Consider the following 19,754-nt stretch of genomic DNA (forward strand, 5'->3'; position numbering starts at 1 on the left):
CACTGGATCTGATCGCTGTATGGGGAGGCAAATCTGTTCTATCACAGCTCCGTTACAGAAGACAAAATGAGAAAGCATTTGAAAAAATCTCCAGGCTATGATACAGAGTCCACAGCATAGTGCTGCGTGACAAGCGTAATGGAAAGCCAAAGAATCAAATGGACGCTCATGGAGGGAGGGGCGGGGGACTGAGGACTCCAGCTATCCCACAGTCCCTGCAGTCTCCGAAAAGTATTTGCATTCTTGGCGGCGCTCCCAATGCCTGAAGGGTCAAAAATATTGTCCGGGGTGGTTCAGGCTATATCTCGTCAATTTACCCCCCTTCCCCCCCGGTGAAAGAAAAGGGAAAAAAATTGTTTCTTGCCATTTTTCAGTGTCACCGTATGTCTATTGCATGCTGCTGGTAGACGCGGTGCTGCAGCGCTGAACAGCAGCATCCCCTTCCCTTCCTTTCCTGATGGCAGATGATACAAAATGGTGGAAAATCATCATCATCCTGTGAGTGCTCCTGGCTGGCCTCGGTGAGGTCGGCTGGGGGTGCCTGGGTAAAAATGGGAATGACTCCCTGTCATTCCTGGCAGATGGTACAAAATGCTTGGTAACCGTCCTCATTATAGCAGCTGGAGCCTGAGCTCCATCAGCCCTCCCCCCCCTTTCATGTCTAAAGAAAAGATTCTGTACTCCCTGGACTATCATAGCAGCTGGAGGCTGCCTCCCCCTCATTTTATCTTGCTAAAAAATCAATGTTTCTTATTCCTGCATTCTTTATTACTTCATCACACAAATGGGGTGACATTGCAACGGTAGCCCAGGAGGGCTGGGGGAAGAGGGAAACAATGGGTGGAGTTGTTTCAGGGGCACCCTCTAGAATGGCATGCAGCTCATCATTTCTGCGGGATCTCTGGGGCTCTGACCCAGAGCGACTGTGCTCTCTGGCTCTCTAGTACACTTGCCACATATTCTAGGCAGGACTGACTCTATTTTTAGACAAAACATAAAGAAGGGAATGACCCAGGGAGTCATTCCCATTTTTGTCCATGTGCCCCCAGCCGACCTCAGCGAGGCCAGCCAGGAGTGCCCATGACAGCAGCAGACGGTACAAAAGGATTGATAACCGTCATCGCCAATTTTCAATTGCAAACGGTACAAAATGATTGATGACCGTCATCTCATTGCCAATTTACAATGGCAGACGGTGCAATAGGGATGGTAACCATCTCTGCTACCTTGCAAAGGAAAATGAATGCTGCTGTGTAGCACTGCAGTACCGCCTCTGTCAGCAGCATCCAGTACACATACGGTGACAGTGACAAAAGGCAAAACAGGCTCCAGGGTTGCCATGCTATGGTATCTGCCAGGGCAATCCAGGGGAAAAAGGGCGTGAAATGATTGTCTGCCGTTGCTTTCATGGAGTAAGGATTGAGTGACAACATTTACCCAGAATCACCCGCGACACTGTTTTTGCACCATCATTCACTGGGATCTCAACCCAGAATTCCAAGGGGCAGGGGAGACTGCAGGAACTATGGGATAGCTACGGGATAGCTACCCACAGTGCAACGCTCCAGAAATCGATGCTAGCCTTGGTACATGGATGCACACCACCGAATTAATGTGCTTAGTGTGGCCGCATGCACTCAACTTTATACAATCTGTTTTACAAAACCGGTTTCTGTAAAATCGGAATAATCCCGTAGTGTAGACATACCCATAGAGTAAGGGGAGGAACGTAGAAATGGGCCCAAACCTCAATGTTTCAATCCACATGCTGATTCAGACTTTCTCAGAGTTCACAGGAGCTCAGCAGTAAGATTGTGGCTTGGGCCCAGCCCTAAAGATAAAGGAAGTAAGGGAAAGAAATGAATATTTTGTACCTCTGACAGAGTAATCTGTGCTATGCTGGGAGGCCATTGGCTCACAAGCAGTATGACTAATATTATCTAAACCTGCATTCTTATGCTACTTACTGCCCCTGTGGTTGAGTTTTACTTTAAGCTGTGCTGTGTCATTAAAGGGCCTATGCCCTATGCTTACTTTCTTCTTCAGGCACTAACCTTGAAGCTGATGTCCTTTCTCTATTCACACAGGCACAGCAGGGGCAGCAGCAGTGTACACTCCCCAACATACTGCAGTCCTCACTGTTGCCCTGGAGGGACCATGCCAAGAACGTGGGAGAGACATTTTGTCTCTATGACCTACTTGACACTCAGCATCGCTTCTGACTGTCAGCCAGGGTTTAATAATAATAATACTAATAACAATCTCAAACAGACTGGACCTCATTGTCCTGGGTGCTGCACAGGGTTTATATTCTAAAAGACAACACAAAACAAGTATATGGGACGAACAAAAGGCCAGGTTGGGATGAGGTAGATGGGGTAACACACATAATGGGAGGTGTGCAATTCTTAGCCACTCAGAAGCAGTGCTGACCACTTGCCACCTGCTTAGCCATTATCAGGTTGCCGTTTCCTGACTGCATTATCAAAGAGGGGAGTTTTGAGGAGGGACTATAAGGAGGAGAAGATACTGGATTTGCTCTAGGAGCTTCTCTTGGAGAAAGTTTGAAAGTTTCTTGTTAGAGAAGGGGAGAATTGGGGGTGGAGACTGGCATCCCAATGGAGTGAAGGTGGGGGATGACGTGATAATAGGTTGTATAGATAGAGTAGATTAAACTGTAGAGAGCTTTGTGGCAATTGCAGCATATGGAGACTTTTTTGGTGTGTTGTGGGCATCTGTCCCACTGGATACTGGACTTAACCAATCAACTCATTTCATAAGAGCTTCCGAAAGCTGTCAGCTGGTAGGCAATTTTGGTCACTTCTGATCTGATCTGGACTCAAAGACTAAGGTTAAAAAGACTCCATCTTCCATTACCAGTCTCCTGAGCCACCCCTCTGCAGGAAACAGTCTTCTTTATTTTTTTGTTTTCCAGATATGCTTCTAATTTTCAGACCACATAATTGCCCAAGACCTGCTCCTTTCTCCTGCCCCCACACTCCACCTCTTCCCTGTTGCTATCTTTTATTTCCTAAACTCTTACTGCTCTTTGCCCCACCAGTGGTCTGTCTGCAGCTATCAACAATATTTTACCCCAACTGGCCTGCCATACTTATTTAAAAATAAAAGACATATACACTCAAAACCTCTAAATGCTATCCCAGAGGTATGCAACCTATGGCACGTGTGCTGAAGGCCACACGCGAGCTGATTTTCAGTGGCACTCACACTGCCCGGGTCCTGGCCATTGGTCTGGGGGGCTCTGCATTTTAATGTAATTTTAAATGAAGCTTCTTAAACATTTTAAAAGCCTTATTTACTTTACATACAACAATAGTTTAGTTATATATTATAGACTTATAGAAAGACCCCTTCTAAAAATGTTAAAATGTATGACCGACACGCAAAACCTTAAATTAGAGTGAATAAATGAAGACTTGGCACACCAATTCTGAAAGGTTGCCAATCCCTGTGCTATCCATTTCTTTTAGTACATGTGCAAGTTAAAAGTGGCCTAGCTATAAGTGAAGTTCTACAGAGAGCCGCAGTTAGGCTAAAAGAAAGAAAGAAAGAAAGAAAGAAAGAAAGAAAGAAAGAAAGAAAGAAAGAAAGAAAGAAAGAAAGAAAAAGAAAGAAAGAAAGAAATCAGAGTTTTTCACTGATGTTTGATTTGCAGCTAGTTTGCTTTTGACTTTCATTTTCTATTTAAACATACAAAATTGGGAGCATTAAAAATGAGCTCCCAAATTAGCTTTTTAATAGAAATTGAAAGTTAAAAGGGGGCCGAGTCATGGGGGAAAAGCTATTGAAAATCACAGCCAGGCCACAGCTAGTAGAGAGGGAAGTTGGAGCATGAAGGAAGGAGAGACAGGAGGACAGCTGGGAAGTTTTATGAAAAGATGACATTGTAAATCACAACACAATCATTCAAATCAGTAGAAACCTCACTATGTTTATTCTCCAACTTTCTGCAATGCACCTGCTGGTGGACAAAGATGCAGAGAAACAAACATTTCAAGAGGATATTTTGGATGACATTTAATAAGGACAGATCCAGCACATTTCACTGTGCTGAAGCTTCTTTAGCTGTTGAAGACACTTGGTTTCTGGTCTTAGGTCTTATGTTTCATATTACATGCAGCTATTAATATCAGCCTAAAACAACTCCTTTGGTGTCTGGATTCTAAACTTACTGATATCCATCCTCTGTGTAACCTTGTCAGCTACCTTGCAAATATTTCATTGTGATTTTTTCAGGGTATAAGCTCACTGCTGTAGATGTCACTGTGAGAATAGTTACTGTCAGGTATTCCTGATCTGGTGCTTTAGCAGGGGGTTCTATTATTGCGAATCACCAGGTACTAGACACTGCCAGGATACGGGAGTGGAGAGGCCAGTGTTGCAGTATGAGCAATCCAGCGCTCCTGGTCTAAATTTTCAAAAGTGATTTGGGTGTCCAACTTGAAGTAACTTAAAGTGGACTTTCAAGCACCCACCTTTTGGAAGTAAGAGGCCTCCTTTCAGGTTTCTCAAAATTAATAGTAAAAAATGGAGGCCCCTCTGTGCACTAGTTTTTGCTAAATTCCTTGGTTTTTTCCTCCTCAGTTTAAGACATTAGTGGCTCATACAATTCTTCGGTTTGCTCTTCCCTTTTGTCTTTGCTAGAAGTTATGAAACCCGGCAAGTAGTTTTGTTTTACCAGGCTGTTCCGGGACCGGTTTGAACTCGGTGTGGACTGTGGGAAAGCTGGATTCTGTTCTCTCAATTCAGGGCCCTGTGCCATGTCCTTCGCTCTGGTGTCCGATGTACTCGCCCCATGCACTGACCCTGCGGAGTAGAGGGAAGAGAAACCAGGGCTTTGCTAGCTGTTTGCTATGGCAGCCCGGCGGGAGCTGCTGGACCTTGGCTGCAGTTGGGGGGACTGTCGAGGAAAGCGGGGTGGGAGCAGTCATGGCATGTTGCCCACACCCACTCGGCTCTAGCAGATGAGCCCTGCGGGGCAGACACTCTCCTGAAGCCCCACTGGTGCCGCTCTGCAGACCGGGCGCCCGGCGCCGCTCACCCCACTACCGCAGCAGTTCGGGGGGACCCCTCAAGCCGGGGCTAAGCCGGGGGCCGAACGTGAGGGGCAGCCCCAGCCCAGCCTGGCTCCCCGGGCAGAGCTGTCCGCCGCGCGTGGTGCTGAACGCGGCCGCCCCGCTCTCGCCTCTCCGCCGGGCTGGCGAGGCTGGGGGGACGGCGCCACCTGCCTGCGGAGCGGCGCCGCCGCGGTGAGCCTGGGCGGTGGAGGGGAGACACCCGAGCATCCTCCGGCTGCCCGAGCCCGGGGGCTGCCTGCAGCTGCGCCTGCCCGAGCCCCTGCGCCCCGCGCCCGGCTGGGCTGGGGACCCCACCCCTAGGGCGCACACGCCGCCCGCTGCCCCATGCCGGCAGCGGCTGGATGGCCGAGGTAGCGCCCTGCACCCGGCGCAGGGGGAGAGTCCGGCCGCGCAGGGCAGGGCAGGGCAGGGCAGGGCACCGCGGATCCTGCCCAGGGAAGGCCAGGTCAGGCGGGGAAGGGAGGGGAGGGGCAGCCCTGCCCTCTCGGCTGGGAGGGGACAGCACTTCCCAGCCTGCCCCCGCGCTCTCTGAAAGGTGGAGACAAGATGCTGGGGAAAGAAGTGCCGCTAGAGCGAGAGTCTGCGGCCCGCCCGCTTCCTTTGCGGGCACTCCCGGGCTGCTGGCGCGGATGGGGGCTGCGGCAAATGAACTCCTGCCTCCTGGCTTAAGTACACTCGGCGGCTCCGGGGGAGATGACGCACCATGGCAGGGCCGCCGAGCCCCTCTCTTTCATGTAGGTATTGGCCCCGCTTTGGGGAAGGACCCTACCTCTTGGTGCGGAGCATGAGTCACCCGCTGCAGCTGCCCTACTGGCAGGGCAAGATCGGGTGTTTCCATTGATAAAGGGGGGCGGGGGAGCGTCCAAGAAAGATTTGGCCCCTCTCCCCCACCTTCCTGAGAGAGGCGATGAAAGAGAGAGTTTATTTTTTGTTCCGAAGAGACCCCTGTGCGGCAGGGATGGGGAAGGGGACAGGCTCATCTGGTAACAAACTGGAAAAGCTCTAACAGGTAACGCTAAAGTTCCTCCACATACCTCCCCCACCCCTCGTGCTGGGCCTATTAGCATGCGGTGTCAGGACTGGTGTGTATTTAATGACTCCATTTGCTGGTGTCTCTCTGGTAGCTCACACCGCCTCTCTCCAGCATCTTGTTTTACAGCCTGCTTCTCTGGGACTCAGAGAGAGCGAGAGGAGGGAGGGGGGACTCCAGGCTCAGTCCGTCATCCCTGCTCCAGCTAAGAGAGCGGATTCTTCAGCAACTGGGTACCATTTCCAGCTTGACCAGGCAGCAAGAGCAAAGCTGGATTTGAAGGACATGCAAAAAAGAACACCCCCTCCCCAAAAACAAATAAGCTTAGGGGGGAGGAAGGAAGACAGAGACTCACTCAACCTCAGCAATAACAAGGGAGACGCTGTTTAGTCATTTCTCTCTACTTCCCCAGGGCTGATTATACTTTTTGATTACTCCTGACTGCATTTAGAAAGATTTGAGAGGCAGACAGCACAATTCACTCTTTACCCTGAGGATTGTTTTCCCAACGGCCCCTAGACCAGTCCCTGCATTTTGGGAATGAGAGTTTCTTTCCTTGCAAGGTAAGGCATTGCTGTGAGCCAGCAAGATGGGGCTTTTCGTTTGGTCGGGGGTGGAAGGGTAGAAGTTTCCATGCGTTTATGCTAAGCCTGTTGCTGTAGCTTTCCATGCTTTTGCTGTAAATCTCTCGCTGACTGATCAGTTGCAAACATGAGCGGGTAGTTTTATTATTTGATGGGTGGGAGAGGAGCATATAGTTGAAAGAGGATGCTGAAGCTTTGAGTGGCATATTTTGCATTTTAAATGAAAAGATCTTTGCTGCTTGAGCCTAGCCCCCAAAAAGGGTAAAAAACGAGGAAAGGCACAGCAAGCCGAGGGTTATTTCTCTCCTCTCTGCGCCAGTTATCCGTGTCTCATCGTGAAACTCAGAGCTTATCATTTCGTTAAAGTTATCAGATCTGCTTCTGTCATAGAAAACACCATGAGAGTATGCAGTTTTTTAACACAAGAATGGCCAGAGGCATCTCTTAAGATTGACATTGCTGGCAGCAGTTAATAGGACAAGCCACTGGTTATTCCTTTCCCCACACACCCTTTGGGTAAGAAGACAAACTTGTTCTACACCATTCTCCTCCAATGCATTATTGATCCTAGAGTGCTGCTGGTTTTGTGTTTGAAATTGGAATAAAATCATCCAGTAAAGATATATCAGCAAGCTGCATGCTCGAGGAAAAGGTTATTTTTAGAAAATAAGAGGCTTTGCTTGCAGTTTTATTTATACAGTTTGGGTGGCAGGGCAGTTACTTAGGGAAAACAAAGGCTGGTGCTTCCATAATGTTGACATTAGGGTAAGTCAAAAGAGCCAAATCCTTTCATCTTATAGAGAAGCTTTTGTAAATGCCACCACTAATCTTTACTAACTAGTTTCTTTCAAATTATACATAAAAGTTAGCTACAGAAGAATTGAAATACATATAAACACGTATGTGATGTGTGTTTACTTATATAAGCAAAGTATGCCAGTATGTATATACAATAATATGCTTATATATATATATATATGTTTCTTTTACTTTAATGAATAGTGTGGCTTGTGCAAAATATTTCTACCAGCTCATTCCTTGCTATTATAAGAACTCAAGTATTTCCATTAGAACCTCAGGAAATTTGCAGCAAGATGAAGGTATTAACAAATCTGATGTTTTATATCTTATCGTTATGGACTTAGTGTGCATAGTTCACAACCTCTCTCTCCTCTTTACTCACTGATGGTATTGTTGATTGAAAATCTGACAAAAAGAAGCCATTCCTCAGTGATGAAGCTACTTCACCTTCCCCCAACTTCTCACATCACCTCCTTTACACAAATGCACTCTTGAAAATTGACCACAAAACAACTTTTGTTTTTGAATCTTTAAAAAGGACTCCATCGCTTTGTGTATCTATGATAAGAAATTTTGCTACTGACATAATACAACTGAAAAGTAAACCCCTGAGCACATACATTAGGAACTTCTAAGTCCATCTGCTGAAGAGGCCCCTGAGATACAGTAATTGAGTAATCAACCTTTATGGACAGATACTCAGCCACCTCATGTGTTTTAATTTCTTGGCCATTTCAGATAGTGGCAGTTTAAAATTTCTCCATATACACAGCCAGCCTGGAAGGACTTTTAAAAAAAATAAAACAAATGTTTTAACTCATTAATGGCTTACAAAGGTTATCAGTGTTATCTTAACTATTTAAGCACTTATAGTGCCTTTGGCTGCAAAGTGATGTGACCTGGCACTCACACCCAGGGGTGGGTATGAGGTTTGTAAGGAGGTGCCCCATTGGACTTGAGAGAAAGTCAGGATTCCAAGCAGTGTTACTGCAAAAATCCAGGGATGTTCTATACATTTCCAGCTGGATGACCTCAGTGTCAATAAGACCTTTTCTAGGTAAAAATAATAATACATAGAAGGGGTCTATATTGCTTAGGGAAGAGGTAAGGGGATATGTAGTCCAGATCTCCTGGTTACTTACCCACCATTTAACTCAGCTGGATAATGAGTGAAGTTGTTACCATCCCATGGCATTGTACTAGCTAAGAAAGGCTTTGGTAGCCTTGGTGGCCTCTCTTTAGTTTTAGTTTCCCATCACAAAATCCACCATTGCCATCAATAGAAAGTGGCAGCTTTGGTGGACGGGTCCTTAGAGGTTGTCTCTTTGGCTGGGAATTGAGGCACATTTCTGAAGCAATGTGAATGAAGTTTATACTGTTGTGCTGTGCCTGTTCTGGGGATAAACAAAGGACCCCAGTCTTCGAAGGTGCCCATGTCACCTTTCTACAGAACTAATTCACTTTTTAGAATAAGGGAACAAAAGAATGCATCGTAATGCTGAACAAACCCTGCATAATAAAATAATGTGGGATAGGGGTTCTCGTGCCTTTACCGTACAGACAGCATCCTTCCAGGAACAGCATCACTATAGTTTATTCTACACATCCTAATTATCAAACTTCTTTTTAGAAACAAAATTGGACAGCAAGATGCTTTGTATTAAAATGAAGCATATTAATGCTTACTACACAAGAAAAGCATCTTCTGTGAGCAGTTTAGTCAGAATCAACCTGTGGTGAAACCACTACTGTTTTTCAGTCAGTATTTTGATGACCTGTTGAGCTCAATAATGCCACTGCCCCAGTAACTGGAATGGAACTATGCACAGAATTAAGATACTTTGTAGTAGAATTAAATAGAATAATACTATTTACCTTAAGGAAGCTTCCAGGGCTTGCCCCAGTGGCTACTGAAGTCAATGGGGGTCTTTCCATTGACTTAACAGACTTTGGGTAGGCCCCCTAGTATTGCTTCTATAGTGTGACACCTTTCACCAAATATTTGTATGATAGTGTTAGAAACATTAAGGAAATGAAAGCATGGACAAATGACAAAAAAGGTTAAATAAAGCAAGAAGCTTGACTATAGAAAGGAACAAAAAAATTCAGGGCTAGATTCTAAATTGTTATAAATCAGTGTAGTTGCATTGACTTCAATAGAGCTATGCCAATTTACACCAGCAGAGGATCTGAGTTTGGGATATTTTTCCTCCATTAGATGGGCCACTAATAATGGCAATTATAGTGAATGCACTCCACCCTTTGGTTAAGACACGTTTGCCTTTGTTAGACAGTCAAGGTAACATTCTGGTAAAAAAAAAAAAAGACGACAAGGTTTTGTTTGGATGCTTAATCCAGTTTGCTCTTCTCTGCCTTGATCAGACACAGTTAATAGTTTAAACCTCAGCGGGCTCCTTTTCACACACCCCACCACAGACACCTCTGAAGCTCACACATCCTGAACAATGTTCCCAAGGCCCATACCAGAAGAATGTGAATTTTCCTCTTGCTCATTGGAGCAGTGCAATATTTCAGTACCATAAAACCTGTCTCAAGCAACCACTCATGGGACCATCAAAGAAATCCGTAGCCTACCAGAGGTTTCTACCTAAGGTTGAACAAAATTGTACTGCAAACCATGGAAGATTTTAATTTGTTTTTTGAGATGAGGGTTACCAACTGGCATAGTCCTTAGTGCAAGTTTCACTGTAGTTGGAGGGTTGTTTATTGCTTAACAGAAGTTCAACTTGATCTATTTAGGGTTTTTGGTAATAAGTAATTCCACTTGGTGAACTCCCAGCATTTTTCATCAGAGTTCCCAGTTCTTTTTTGACAGCTGTAAGTAGAGAGATGAACATATGATTACACCTGTGGAATCATGAATTATTCTTGTTTGTAAGGAAGTTAAATTAGCATGTTTATGCTACTTTTAAAGAGGAATCATTTGCCAGTCAAAATTTCAATCTATAATAATGCCATAACCTTCCCACATGGATCAAGTGCATCTTTTAATGATTATTCTCCTAAATGGAAGGCTATAACAGCTTAGTTTCTTGGTTGTCAAAGCTCCTATGTGCTTATCCAGCTTGTTTTAATATTGTCTTTTAGAAACAAATAATGAAGGCAAAGCATCCCCCATTGACTGTTTTTATATTATATTTTTAGATGGAACTGATCTGACTCCAGACTCCTTTTAGAAGCAGAAGAACGGTCTTCTCCCATATTGAGGCCTGGAGCCATCATGGCGGCAGGCGTAGCAGCATGGTTGCCCTTTGCCAGGGCCGCTGCCATAGGATGGATGCCAGTGGCTAACTGCCCTATGCCATTGGCCCCAACTGAGAAAAACAAGAGGCAGGATGAGCTGATCATTCTGAATGTGAGTGGGAGGCGCTTCCAGACGTGGAGGACTACACTGGAGAGGTACCCAGACACGCTCCTGGGCAGCACTGAAAAGGAGTTCTTCTTCAATGAAGACACCAAGGAATACTTTTTCGACCGGGACCCTGAAGTCTTTAGGTGCATTTTAAACTTTTACAGAACTGGCAAGCTGCATTACCCAAGATATGAGTGCATCTCTGCCTATGATGAGGAGCTTGCCTTCTATGGGATCCTACCTGAAATCATTGGAGACTGCTGCTATGAAGAGTACAAAGACAGGAAGCGGGAAAACGCTGAGCGGCTGATGGATGACAATGACTCAGAGAACAACCAAGAAGGGTCCATGCCATCTTTGAACCTCCGGCAGACCATGTGGCGAGCCTTCGAAAACCCCCATACCAGCACCTTAGCCTTAGTGTTCTACTATGTCACTGGCTTCTTTATTGCCGTCTCAGTGATCACTAATGTGGTAGAAACCGTTCCATGTGGCACAGTGCCTGGGAACAAGGAGCTTCCATGTGGGGAGAGGTATGCTGTGGCTTTCTTCTGCTTGGACACAGCTTGCGTTATGATTTTCACTGTCGAGTACCTTATGAGGCTCTTCGCAGCCCCGAGTCGCTACAGGTTCATGAGGAGTGTCATGAGCATCATTGATGTGGTGGCCATCATGCCCTATTACATTGGCTTGGTGATGACTAACAACGAGGACGTCAGTGGAGCCTTTGTGACACTAAGGGTTTTCAGGGTTTTCAGGATTTTCAAGTTCTCACGCCATTCCCAAGGCTTAAGAATCCTGGGTTACACTCTGAAGAGCTGTGCCTCGGAGCTTGGCTTTCTTCTCTTTTCCCTCACTATGGCAATCATCATCTTTGCTACTGTGATGTTTTATGCAGAGAAAGGGTCTTCAGCCAGCAAATTCACCAGCATACCAGCTTCTTTTTGGTACACTATTGTAACCATGACAACCCTTGGGTAAGTGTTGCATTTTCTTGTGTCAGTCAATAGGCAAACTCACAGTGGTCGCTGGAGTTTGATTACTTTGTGAGGTTAAGTATTGGTTTCTTTGGTATTTGTTCCAGAGGCTGGGGGGGGGCTATTACGGACCTAATTCTCCTCTCCCAGGTATAGCCTGTCTGCATTTACACCTGTGCAAAGTGACTGCAAAACACTATGAGCACTTATACCCACCTTGCAAATACTTTGCACAGGTGCAAAGTAGAGTGCAAGAAGCAAGGCTGTGGAGAATCAGGCCCTGATGTTATGGTCTGGTAGCTTTCCACAACTACTCTGCATTCTCTCTGCAGAGGTGAATGTAATGACACAAGGTGCAAAGCAGTTGAGAACTAAGACCTATATTTTTTATTCAGACACACATTTGATCAACCTGAAGGGTTTAAACAAAATCATTGGGATTTATTTTGTCTTTTTACAAAAGTAAGATTTACTATCATGTATCTGACTGCTTGCAAATGGGCATTACAGGTTTGCTAACTCATGCAGGCGTTACAGATAATTGCCTTACTGAAGGTATTCAGTGATCTACAGGACATGGTTTGTTAACGGAACAGGGAATGGCCCTCTTTGCTGTGTCTACTTGCGAGTTTAAGAATCATAAAAATAATGCTGTAGCAGTTGCAATGTTTGAAGAGATCATACAGAGAGGTGCCAATGTGATCTGACAAGCATGGGAAATATAGCCTGGAGGACTCTTGCTCATATTTAACTTCTTTCCTGTTGATATTACAGCTGTTTCTGCTAAAGTTACAGATTTGTGTTTCTGGTGCTCAGAACGGAAACCTTCATAAAGGGAAATGAAGAATAGCCAAATCCTCTGACAGGATTATATCAAATAAAGTAAGCTTTTACAGGTTGCTGCTTCCAGGGGCTAAAACTGCATAAACTAAAGCAATCTTTTTTCATAATTCACACTCATATGCTCAGTTTACTTGTACTTAGGGAGATGTTTCCTATTGGAAAATTCAGAGTTTTTAATATTTGGCGTTAGAGAATTCTCTTTTATATTCTGGTGACCAGATTTCCCACTGAACTGCTTTCGCGTTTAAAACACTTCCCTCTGCCTATTAAGTACAAATAATAACACTTTTAAATTATTATAATTCAGCTGTCAGGAAAGCACATGACATGAGGCATTTGTAAACTCTGGATTTTTTTTGCAAAAGTAAAGAATGTAAAACATATCTGCAAACAGAATGATGCCAGAGGAACCAAAGTAGACTTTTCCCCCTTCTTGAGAGTCACAGTAGTCTATCAGTACATCTACGCTGCATTCCCGGGAAATGACTACAGCTCGTGGAGATGTACTCAAGCGGGATCTAATCTCTTTACCTCAGGTACTGGAGCAGTGAAGCCAGGGCAGCCTGAGTTCTACTGAGGGCTAGACAAGTCCACCCTGAACTCCAAGTAATTGCTCATGTAGCCAGCCCATGGTGATGCCTGTGCGGCTGTATCTTCACAGCTCTTCATAATCTACCAAGGATAAAGCTAGCTGGAGTACGTCTACGCAAGCTGTAGTTATACCCATCAGGCCAAAATTTCAAACTTTGGTGACAAAAGTTGGGCTCCTCAATCCATTCTTAGGCATTTAAATAAAAGTGGCCTTATTTTCAAAGGTTCTGAGCATCTTTCCCCCATTGAGTTCAATGTAATAAGATGACCATTTAAGCACCTAAAACTATATTTAGGTATATAACTTTCAGCTCCCAATTTTGAAATGATGGCTTTGTATATTCTACTCTATAGAATTTCTTATACTGTGCTCTTCACCATAGTATCTGAGTGCCTTCCAGTACTGCATTAAACAAGATGACTAATATCAGTCATGTATTTCTTCTCTCATCCTGTTCCCATGAGAATTGGGTGTAGTGGCGTGTTTTGTTTTGGAATTTTAAAATTACACACATGTATCTGGTACATGTACTCTGCATTTCTTTGCCTTCCCTAACATGAACTACTTTATGACAAAATGTACATAAGGTTTTATAGTATAATGAGTTTTGTTCATCTGAATGAAATGGCCTTTTCCTTCTGCATATAATGATAGTCAAAACAGACTTTCTGAATACTTTTAAGTGTTCTCAGTCTACAGTAATCATAGAAATTATAGCTGAATGAGTGCTTTAAACTGGCTGATAAGAATAAAAAAATTACAGAGATTGAAATGGGACTTTGTAAGTTTTAGAAGGAAAGATCTATTTAAGCAGCAGGAGCTGTGTGTAAAATATTACCAAAGAGATAAAGCATTATTGTTTTTTGTGTAGATTTGAATTGAAATAGTTTGTGCTAGCACAAACTATTAGCTGAATTACTGTGATATCGTTTTTAAAGCATTGTGTCATATCTTATGAGATCAAAACACTGGATGACATCTTGAGGACAGAAATCTGTGCTCTCACCCCATCTATCATCGTCTTGTTTATAACATGACTTAATGGCATCTGAGACCCAACAACCTCTGTTGCTTTACAATTGATTGCCTAGGTCTTGTGCTAGAGAGAAAGGAGTCATTACTCTGTGTAGCTCAAAGAGCAACTTTCACCCAAGACATGCTCTGCAGAACTCCTTCTGGATCAGCTTCAGAAAGCACCTTTGGGGCTCATTTGGGGAAGCAGTCTTTAGGACACTGTTCAACTTTCAGCTGTGGTGACTTGCAAGATGCATACACAGCAAGGCCTGGAATAAGACAAGGCCCCTTGGACATGTCAGCTCCAGTTTCTGGCTAGCGGATGGCAGGCACAACCATTGCAACACATCTGTGAATATTATTTCATGCACACACAAAGTGAAGTTAGAGATGAATCCATGGGTTTCAGCTCATCTCTACCTTCCACACTGAAACTTTGACCGAGATTATCCATCACAGCTCCCAGTCCTCTGATAAAAGCGGAAGGGAGCTCCTGCTCCTCTCCATTGCTTGGGGTACAATGCGGCCCCGCAGTGAAGCCTGTGCCCCCTTATCTTTGGCTTCTGGAGTGAAGGGGCCTCCTTTGGTATCAGTCTACTTAAACTACTGGAAACAGTCAGTATCATGTTCTGCTGGCACTTCATAACGTGAACCTCAGGTTGCTACTACTTTGACATAATGTTGTCTAGTTATGCAATGCTCCCTTGCAGAAAAAACCACCAACTTCTCAGTTTAGGTACCTAACTTGAAATCCCAAATTCCATTCAGCATCCATGTATGCAAATCTTACCCATATTTTCTAGATGGCTGCTATGTACCCAAATACCCAAATGAGGCTGGGACAGAACTGCCTTAGTTTATTTTGCTAAAGCAATACTGGGTTGTGGGTTTTTTTTGGGTGGTGGGGGAAAATAGGATAACCCAGTTTTAAGCTATGAGATAAATGCTATTAAGATTGAATGATATTGATAATGCACATTCCATACAGTTTGCAGGCTGTTCTAAGTTGCCTCTGGCTGCTAGAGCCGTTCCAATAGCCATGTATTGTAGAGGTGTGGGGTGCCCTAGCTATGTCCCCCAATTGTCCATATTCTCTATTCCACTTGAGAATCCATCTATAGTGAGGTGTACATCTGGAAGATTTAAGACAGCTCGTACAGGCAACTTTCTGCCTCTTCCCCCTAAGACACCCAAGGATGAGAGACATGGATTCTTGGTTTGAGTTCTTGAAGTTAAAAAATGATTAGGCTATTTAGAAACAAACAACAACAACAACATAAGAACCACCATACTGGGTCAGACCAATGGTCCCTCTAGCCCAGTATCCTGTCTTCTGACAGTGGCCCGTGCCAGGTGCTTCAGAGGGAATGAACAGAACAGGCCAACAAGTGACCCATCCCCTGTTGCCCATTTCCAGCTTTGGCAAACAGAGGCTAGAGACACCACCCCTTCCCATCCTGTCTAATGGCCATTGATTTTTAAGGCATTGCAGGGAGGGACATGGAGAAATTGCTTCTTTGTTCTTGTTTTCTATTTACAATTTATTTTTTGATTTCTTGCCTCAGACTACATTACTACAGCTGAACCGTGCAAAGCCTCTGAGGATTTCTCTTTCCCAGGTGCACTGAAGTTAGAAGTCATTTGGCTCTACTGGGAATGAATTTGTTCCTAATTAGTGTATTTGCAATTCCCTACCTGACTGATGTCGCCAAAAATCCCAGTCAAAATATCTAGTATGTGGCATATGCCAGCGTTTTGCCCACGTTAGTGATGTGCCAGTTAGCTGCTTGCCTCTGAACAGCGCTCAGAGTTTTTATAAAGCACTTTATAATTTGCTCAGTTGCATTTAAAATTATAATTAGCATTTGAAATAGGTTTTGACCAGAAGAAATCATGTGTTTAAAAAAAAGAATTAGCAAAGAAAAATCCCTTCTTTTGCCCATTCAATTCAGGTAATTGAGTAATTTCACAATCTTGGAAACTCATTGTTAACAGATTGGTATATAAAGTGAATTTAGAATGCGCAAGAACTTCTCATGTTAGTAAAACATTCAACTATAAGCTCACTTTAGATGACTAGGAAGGTTTATTTAAAAAACAAACCAACCAAGCCAGGCTTTGAAAAGCATTAACATGTGTTCTAGTTGACAAGCATTAATACTACTGAAGAAAGCTAGATCAGATCCTCAACTGATGTAAGTCAAAGTAGTTCCATGGAAGCCAAAGTTACACCACTTTACACCTGCTAGGACCTTGCACCTCCTTTTGTCCCTTGGTAATGAATAGAGGTGGTCCAGTTTTTATTTGAAAAAAAAAACCCTACATCCTTTCCCCACCTCCATCCCCATAAAGATGGATGTTAAATTCACAGCCCTGATTTTCTGCTCTGTAACACCAGTTTTATGTTGGTATGTCTCCATTGACTTTGATAGAGCGATAAGGATTTGGTCCCACTAAAGTAAGTTTGAGTGCGTAACTTTTTAATTTTCTGGCTGCTGCTACCGAATGCTTCATGTGCACTACACCCACCATGAAGTGGGCTCACAGAGTTTAAGGGCAGAAGAGACCAATGTCTCATCTAATCGGATCTCCTGCCTGTCACAGGCCAACATTGCTACCCACACACTAAGCACAACAACCAGAATTAGATCCAAGCATCACAGCCCTTAGAAGACAAAATATTGTGTGCTACAGGCAGAGAATAGGGGACACTGAGGTGCACCAAAGCCCATGGCTCCTGCAGAAACAGGGAACTGATTTGGTCAAATATACCTAAATGATCCTAGAAAGTGACTTGTACTGCATGCTGTAGAGGAAGTTTAACCATCTCCTACCCTGCCAATGAAACGTAGGGGGAAATTCCTTACTGATCCCAAATTTAGTGATCAGACTGAGCAGGTGAGCAAGACGTACCTGCCAAGCTCCTGAGAGAATTCTCAGTGCCACCTCAGAGCACTGGCCTGTCCAGTGCACCATGTCCAGCTGTAGCCATCTCACAAGCTTCAGAGGAAGGAGATAAAAAGATTACTGCTGTGGGGGGACTGGCAGGTGACTGGCTGATACTCCATCATAAAACTAATCAGATTGTGTACCCCACAACTCCCATTGGGAAGCTATTCCAGAACTTAACTCTTCCAATGGTTAAAAACCATCTTCTGATTTCCAGCCTACATGTATTCATTCTGGGTATGTCCAAGCACTACATTCCTGCTCTGATGGTTGCCTTTTCTAGGTGCATCCATCAGAATCCACCAGCTGTACTATTGAATATTTAACTCCTGACTCAAAGCTTATGAAATAAATCAGGGTTTTCCGTTGATTGCACTGGACTTTGGATCAGATCATTTGGGTTTTGTAGGTGTCAACTGGGGCTTCCCTTGAAAACCATACAAGAGGTGGGAAGTTAATGCTAATAAATCTCAGCTACCACATTGTATCTCCAGTGATGTCACTGCAGAACGACATTCGGCTAACAGAGGGCATGTCTACGCTACGGGATTATTCCGATTTTACAGAAACTGTTTTTTTTAAAACAGATTTGTATAAAGTCGAGTGCATGCGGCCACAGTAAGCACATTAATTCGGCATTGTGCATCCATATACCAAGGCTAGCGTCGATTTCCAGAGCATTGCACTGTGGGTAGCTATCCCGTAGCTATCCCATAGTTCCCGCAGTCTCCCCTGCCCACTGGAATTCTGGGTTAAGATCCCAATGCATGATGGGGCAAAAGAAGTGTCGCGGGTGATTCTGGGTAAATGTCGTCACTCAATCCTTCCTCCGTGAAAGCAATGGCAGACAATCATTTCGTGCCCTTTTTCCCTGGATTGCCCTGGCAGACACCATAGCATGGCAACCATGGAGCCTGTTTTGCCTTTTGTCACTGTCACCGTATGTATACTGGATGCTGCTGACAGAGGCAGTACTGCAGTGCTACACAGCAATATTTATTTGCCTTTGCAAGGTAGCAGAGATGGTTACCATCCCTATTGCACCATCTGCCATTGTAAATTGGCAATGAGATGATGGTTATCAATCATTTTGTACCATTTGCAATTGGAAATTGGCGATGACGGTTATCAATCCTTTTGCACTGTCTGCTGCTATCATGGGTGCTCCTGGCTGGCCTCGCTGAGGTCAGCCGGGGGCGTGTGGACAAAAATGGGAATGACTCGTTGGGTCATTTCTTTCTTTATGTTTTGCCTAAAAATAGAGTCAGTCCTGCCTAGAATATGTGGCAAGTGTACTAGAGAACCAGAGAGCACAGCTGCTCTGGGTCAGAGCCCCAGAGATCCCACAGAAATGATGAGCTACATGCCATTCTAGAGAATGCCCCTGCAACAACTCCACCCATTGCTTCCCTCCTCCCCCAAGCCTCCAGGGCTAACATGGCAATGTCCCCCCATTTGTATGATGAAGTAATAAAGAATGCAGGAATAAGAAACGCTGACTTTCTAGTGAGATAAAATGAGGGGGCAGCAGCCTCCAGTTGCTATGATAGTCCAGGCAGTACAGAATCTTCTTTAGACATGAAAGGGGGGGGCTGATGGAGCTCAGCCTCCAGCTGCTATGATGAGGATGGTTACCAAGCCTTCTGTACCGTCTGCCGGGAATGACCAGGAGTCATTCCCATTTTTACCCAGGCGACCTGGCCGACTTCACCGAGGCCAGCCAGGAGCACTCACGTGCTGCCGCTGCTGATGGATACCAGTCATTTTGCACCGTCTGCCACCGGGAAGGGGATGCTGGTGTTCAGCACTGCAGCACCCTATCTACCAGCAGAATGCAGTAGACATAGGGTGACATAGAAAAAAGGCGAGAAACGATTTTTTTCCCTTTTCTTTTGGGGGGGGTGGGGAAAGGGTGTAAATTGAATACATACACCCTGAAACACCCAGGAAAATGTTTTTGGCCCTTCAGGCACTGGGAGCTCAGCCAAGAATGCAAATGCTTTTCAGAGACTGCGGGGACTGTGGGACTGGAGTCTTCAGTACCCCCTCCCTCCCTCCATGAGCATCCATTTGATTCTTTGGCTTTCCATTATGCTTGTCACGCAGCACTGTGCTGAGTCCCTGCTGTGGACTCTGTCTATCATAGCCTGGAGATTTTTTCAAATGCTTTCTCATTTTGTCTTCTGTAACAGAGCTCAGATAGAAGAGATTTGTCTCCCCATACAGAAATCAGATCCAGTATCTCCCGTATGGTCCATGCTGGAGCTCTTTTTGGATTTGGGACTGCATGGCCTCCGTGCTGATCAGAGCTCCACACTGGGAAAACAGGAAATGAAATTCAAAAGTTCATGGGGCTTTTCCTGTCTACCTGGCCAGTGCATCCAAGTTCAGATTGCTTTCCAGAGCGGTCACAATGGTGCACTGTGGGATACTGCCTGGAGGCCAATACCGTCGAATTGCGGCCACACTAACCCTAATCCGACATGGCAATA

At 44.7% G+C, this 19,754-nt stretch overlaps 1 protein-coding gene across 5 annotated transcripts in view; it reads left to right on the forward strand.

Annotated features, from left to right (window-relative positions):
* The first annotated feature begins 5,624 nt into the window (after nt 1-5,624).
* KCND3 (potassium voltage-gated channel subfamily D member 3) overlaps nt 5,625-19,754 on the forward strand; it is a 257,822-nt gene continuing 243,692 nt past the window's right edge. For 3 of the 5 annotated variants that reach the window (XM_050954305.1, XM_050954309.1, XM_050954310.1), the window contains exons 1-2: nt 6,243-6,692; nt 10,680-11,864. In XM_050954305.1, coding sequence (XP_050810262.1) covers nt 10,756-11,864 — 1,109 coding nt within the window. In that variant the 5' untranslated portion in view covers nt 6,243-6,692; nt 10,680-10,755. The other 2 variants (XM_050954306.1, XM_050954307.1) reach the window with 2 other exon arrangements.

This window comes from Gopherus flavomarginatus, chromosome 5 (assembly GCF_025201925.1).
Source record: "Gopherus flavomarginatus isolate rGopFla2 chromosome 5, rGopFla2.mat.asm, whole genome shotgun sequence".
Lineage (NCBI taxonomy): Eukaryota > Metazoa > Chordata > Testudines > Testudinidae > Gopherus > Gopherus flavomarginatus.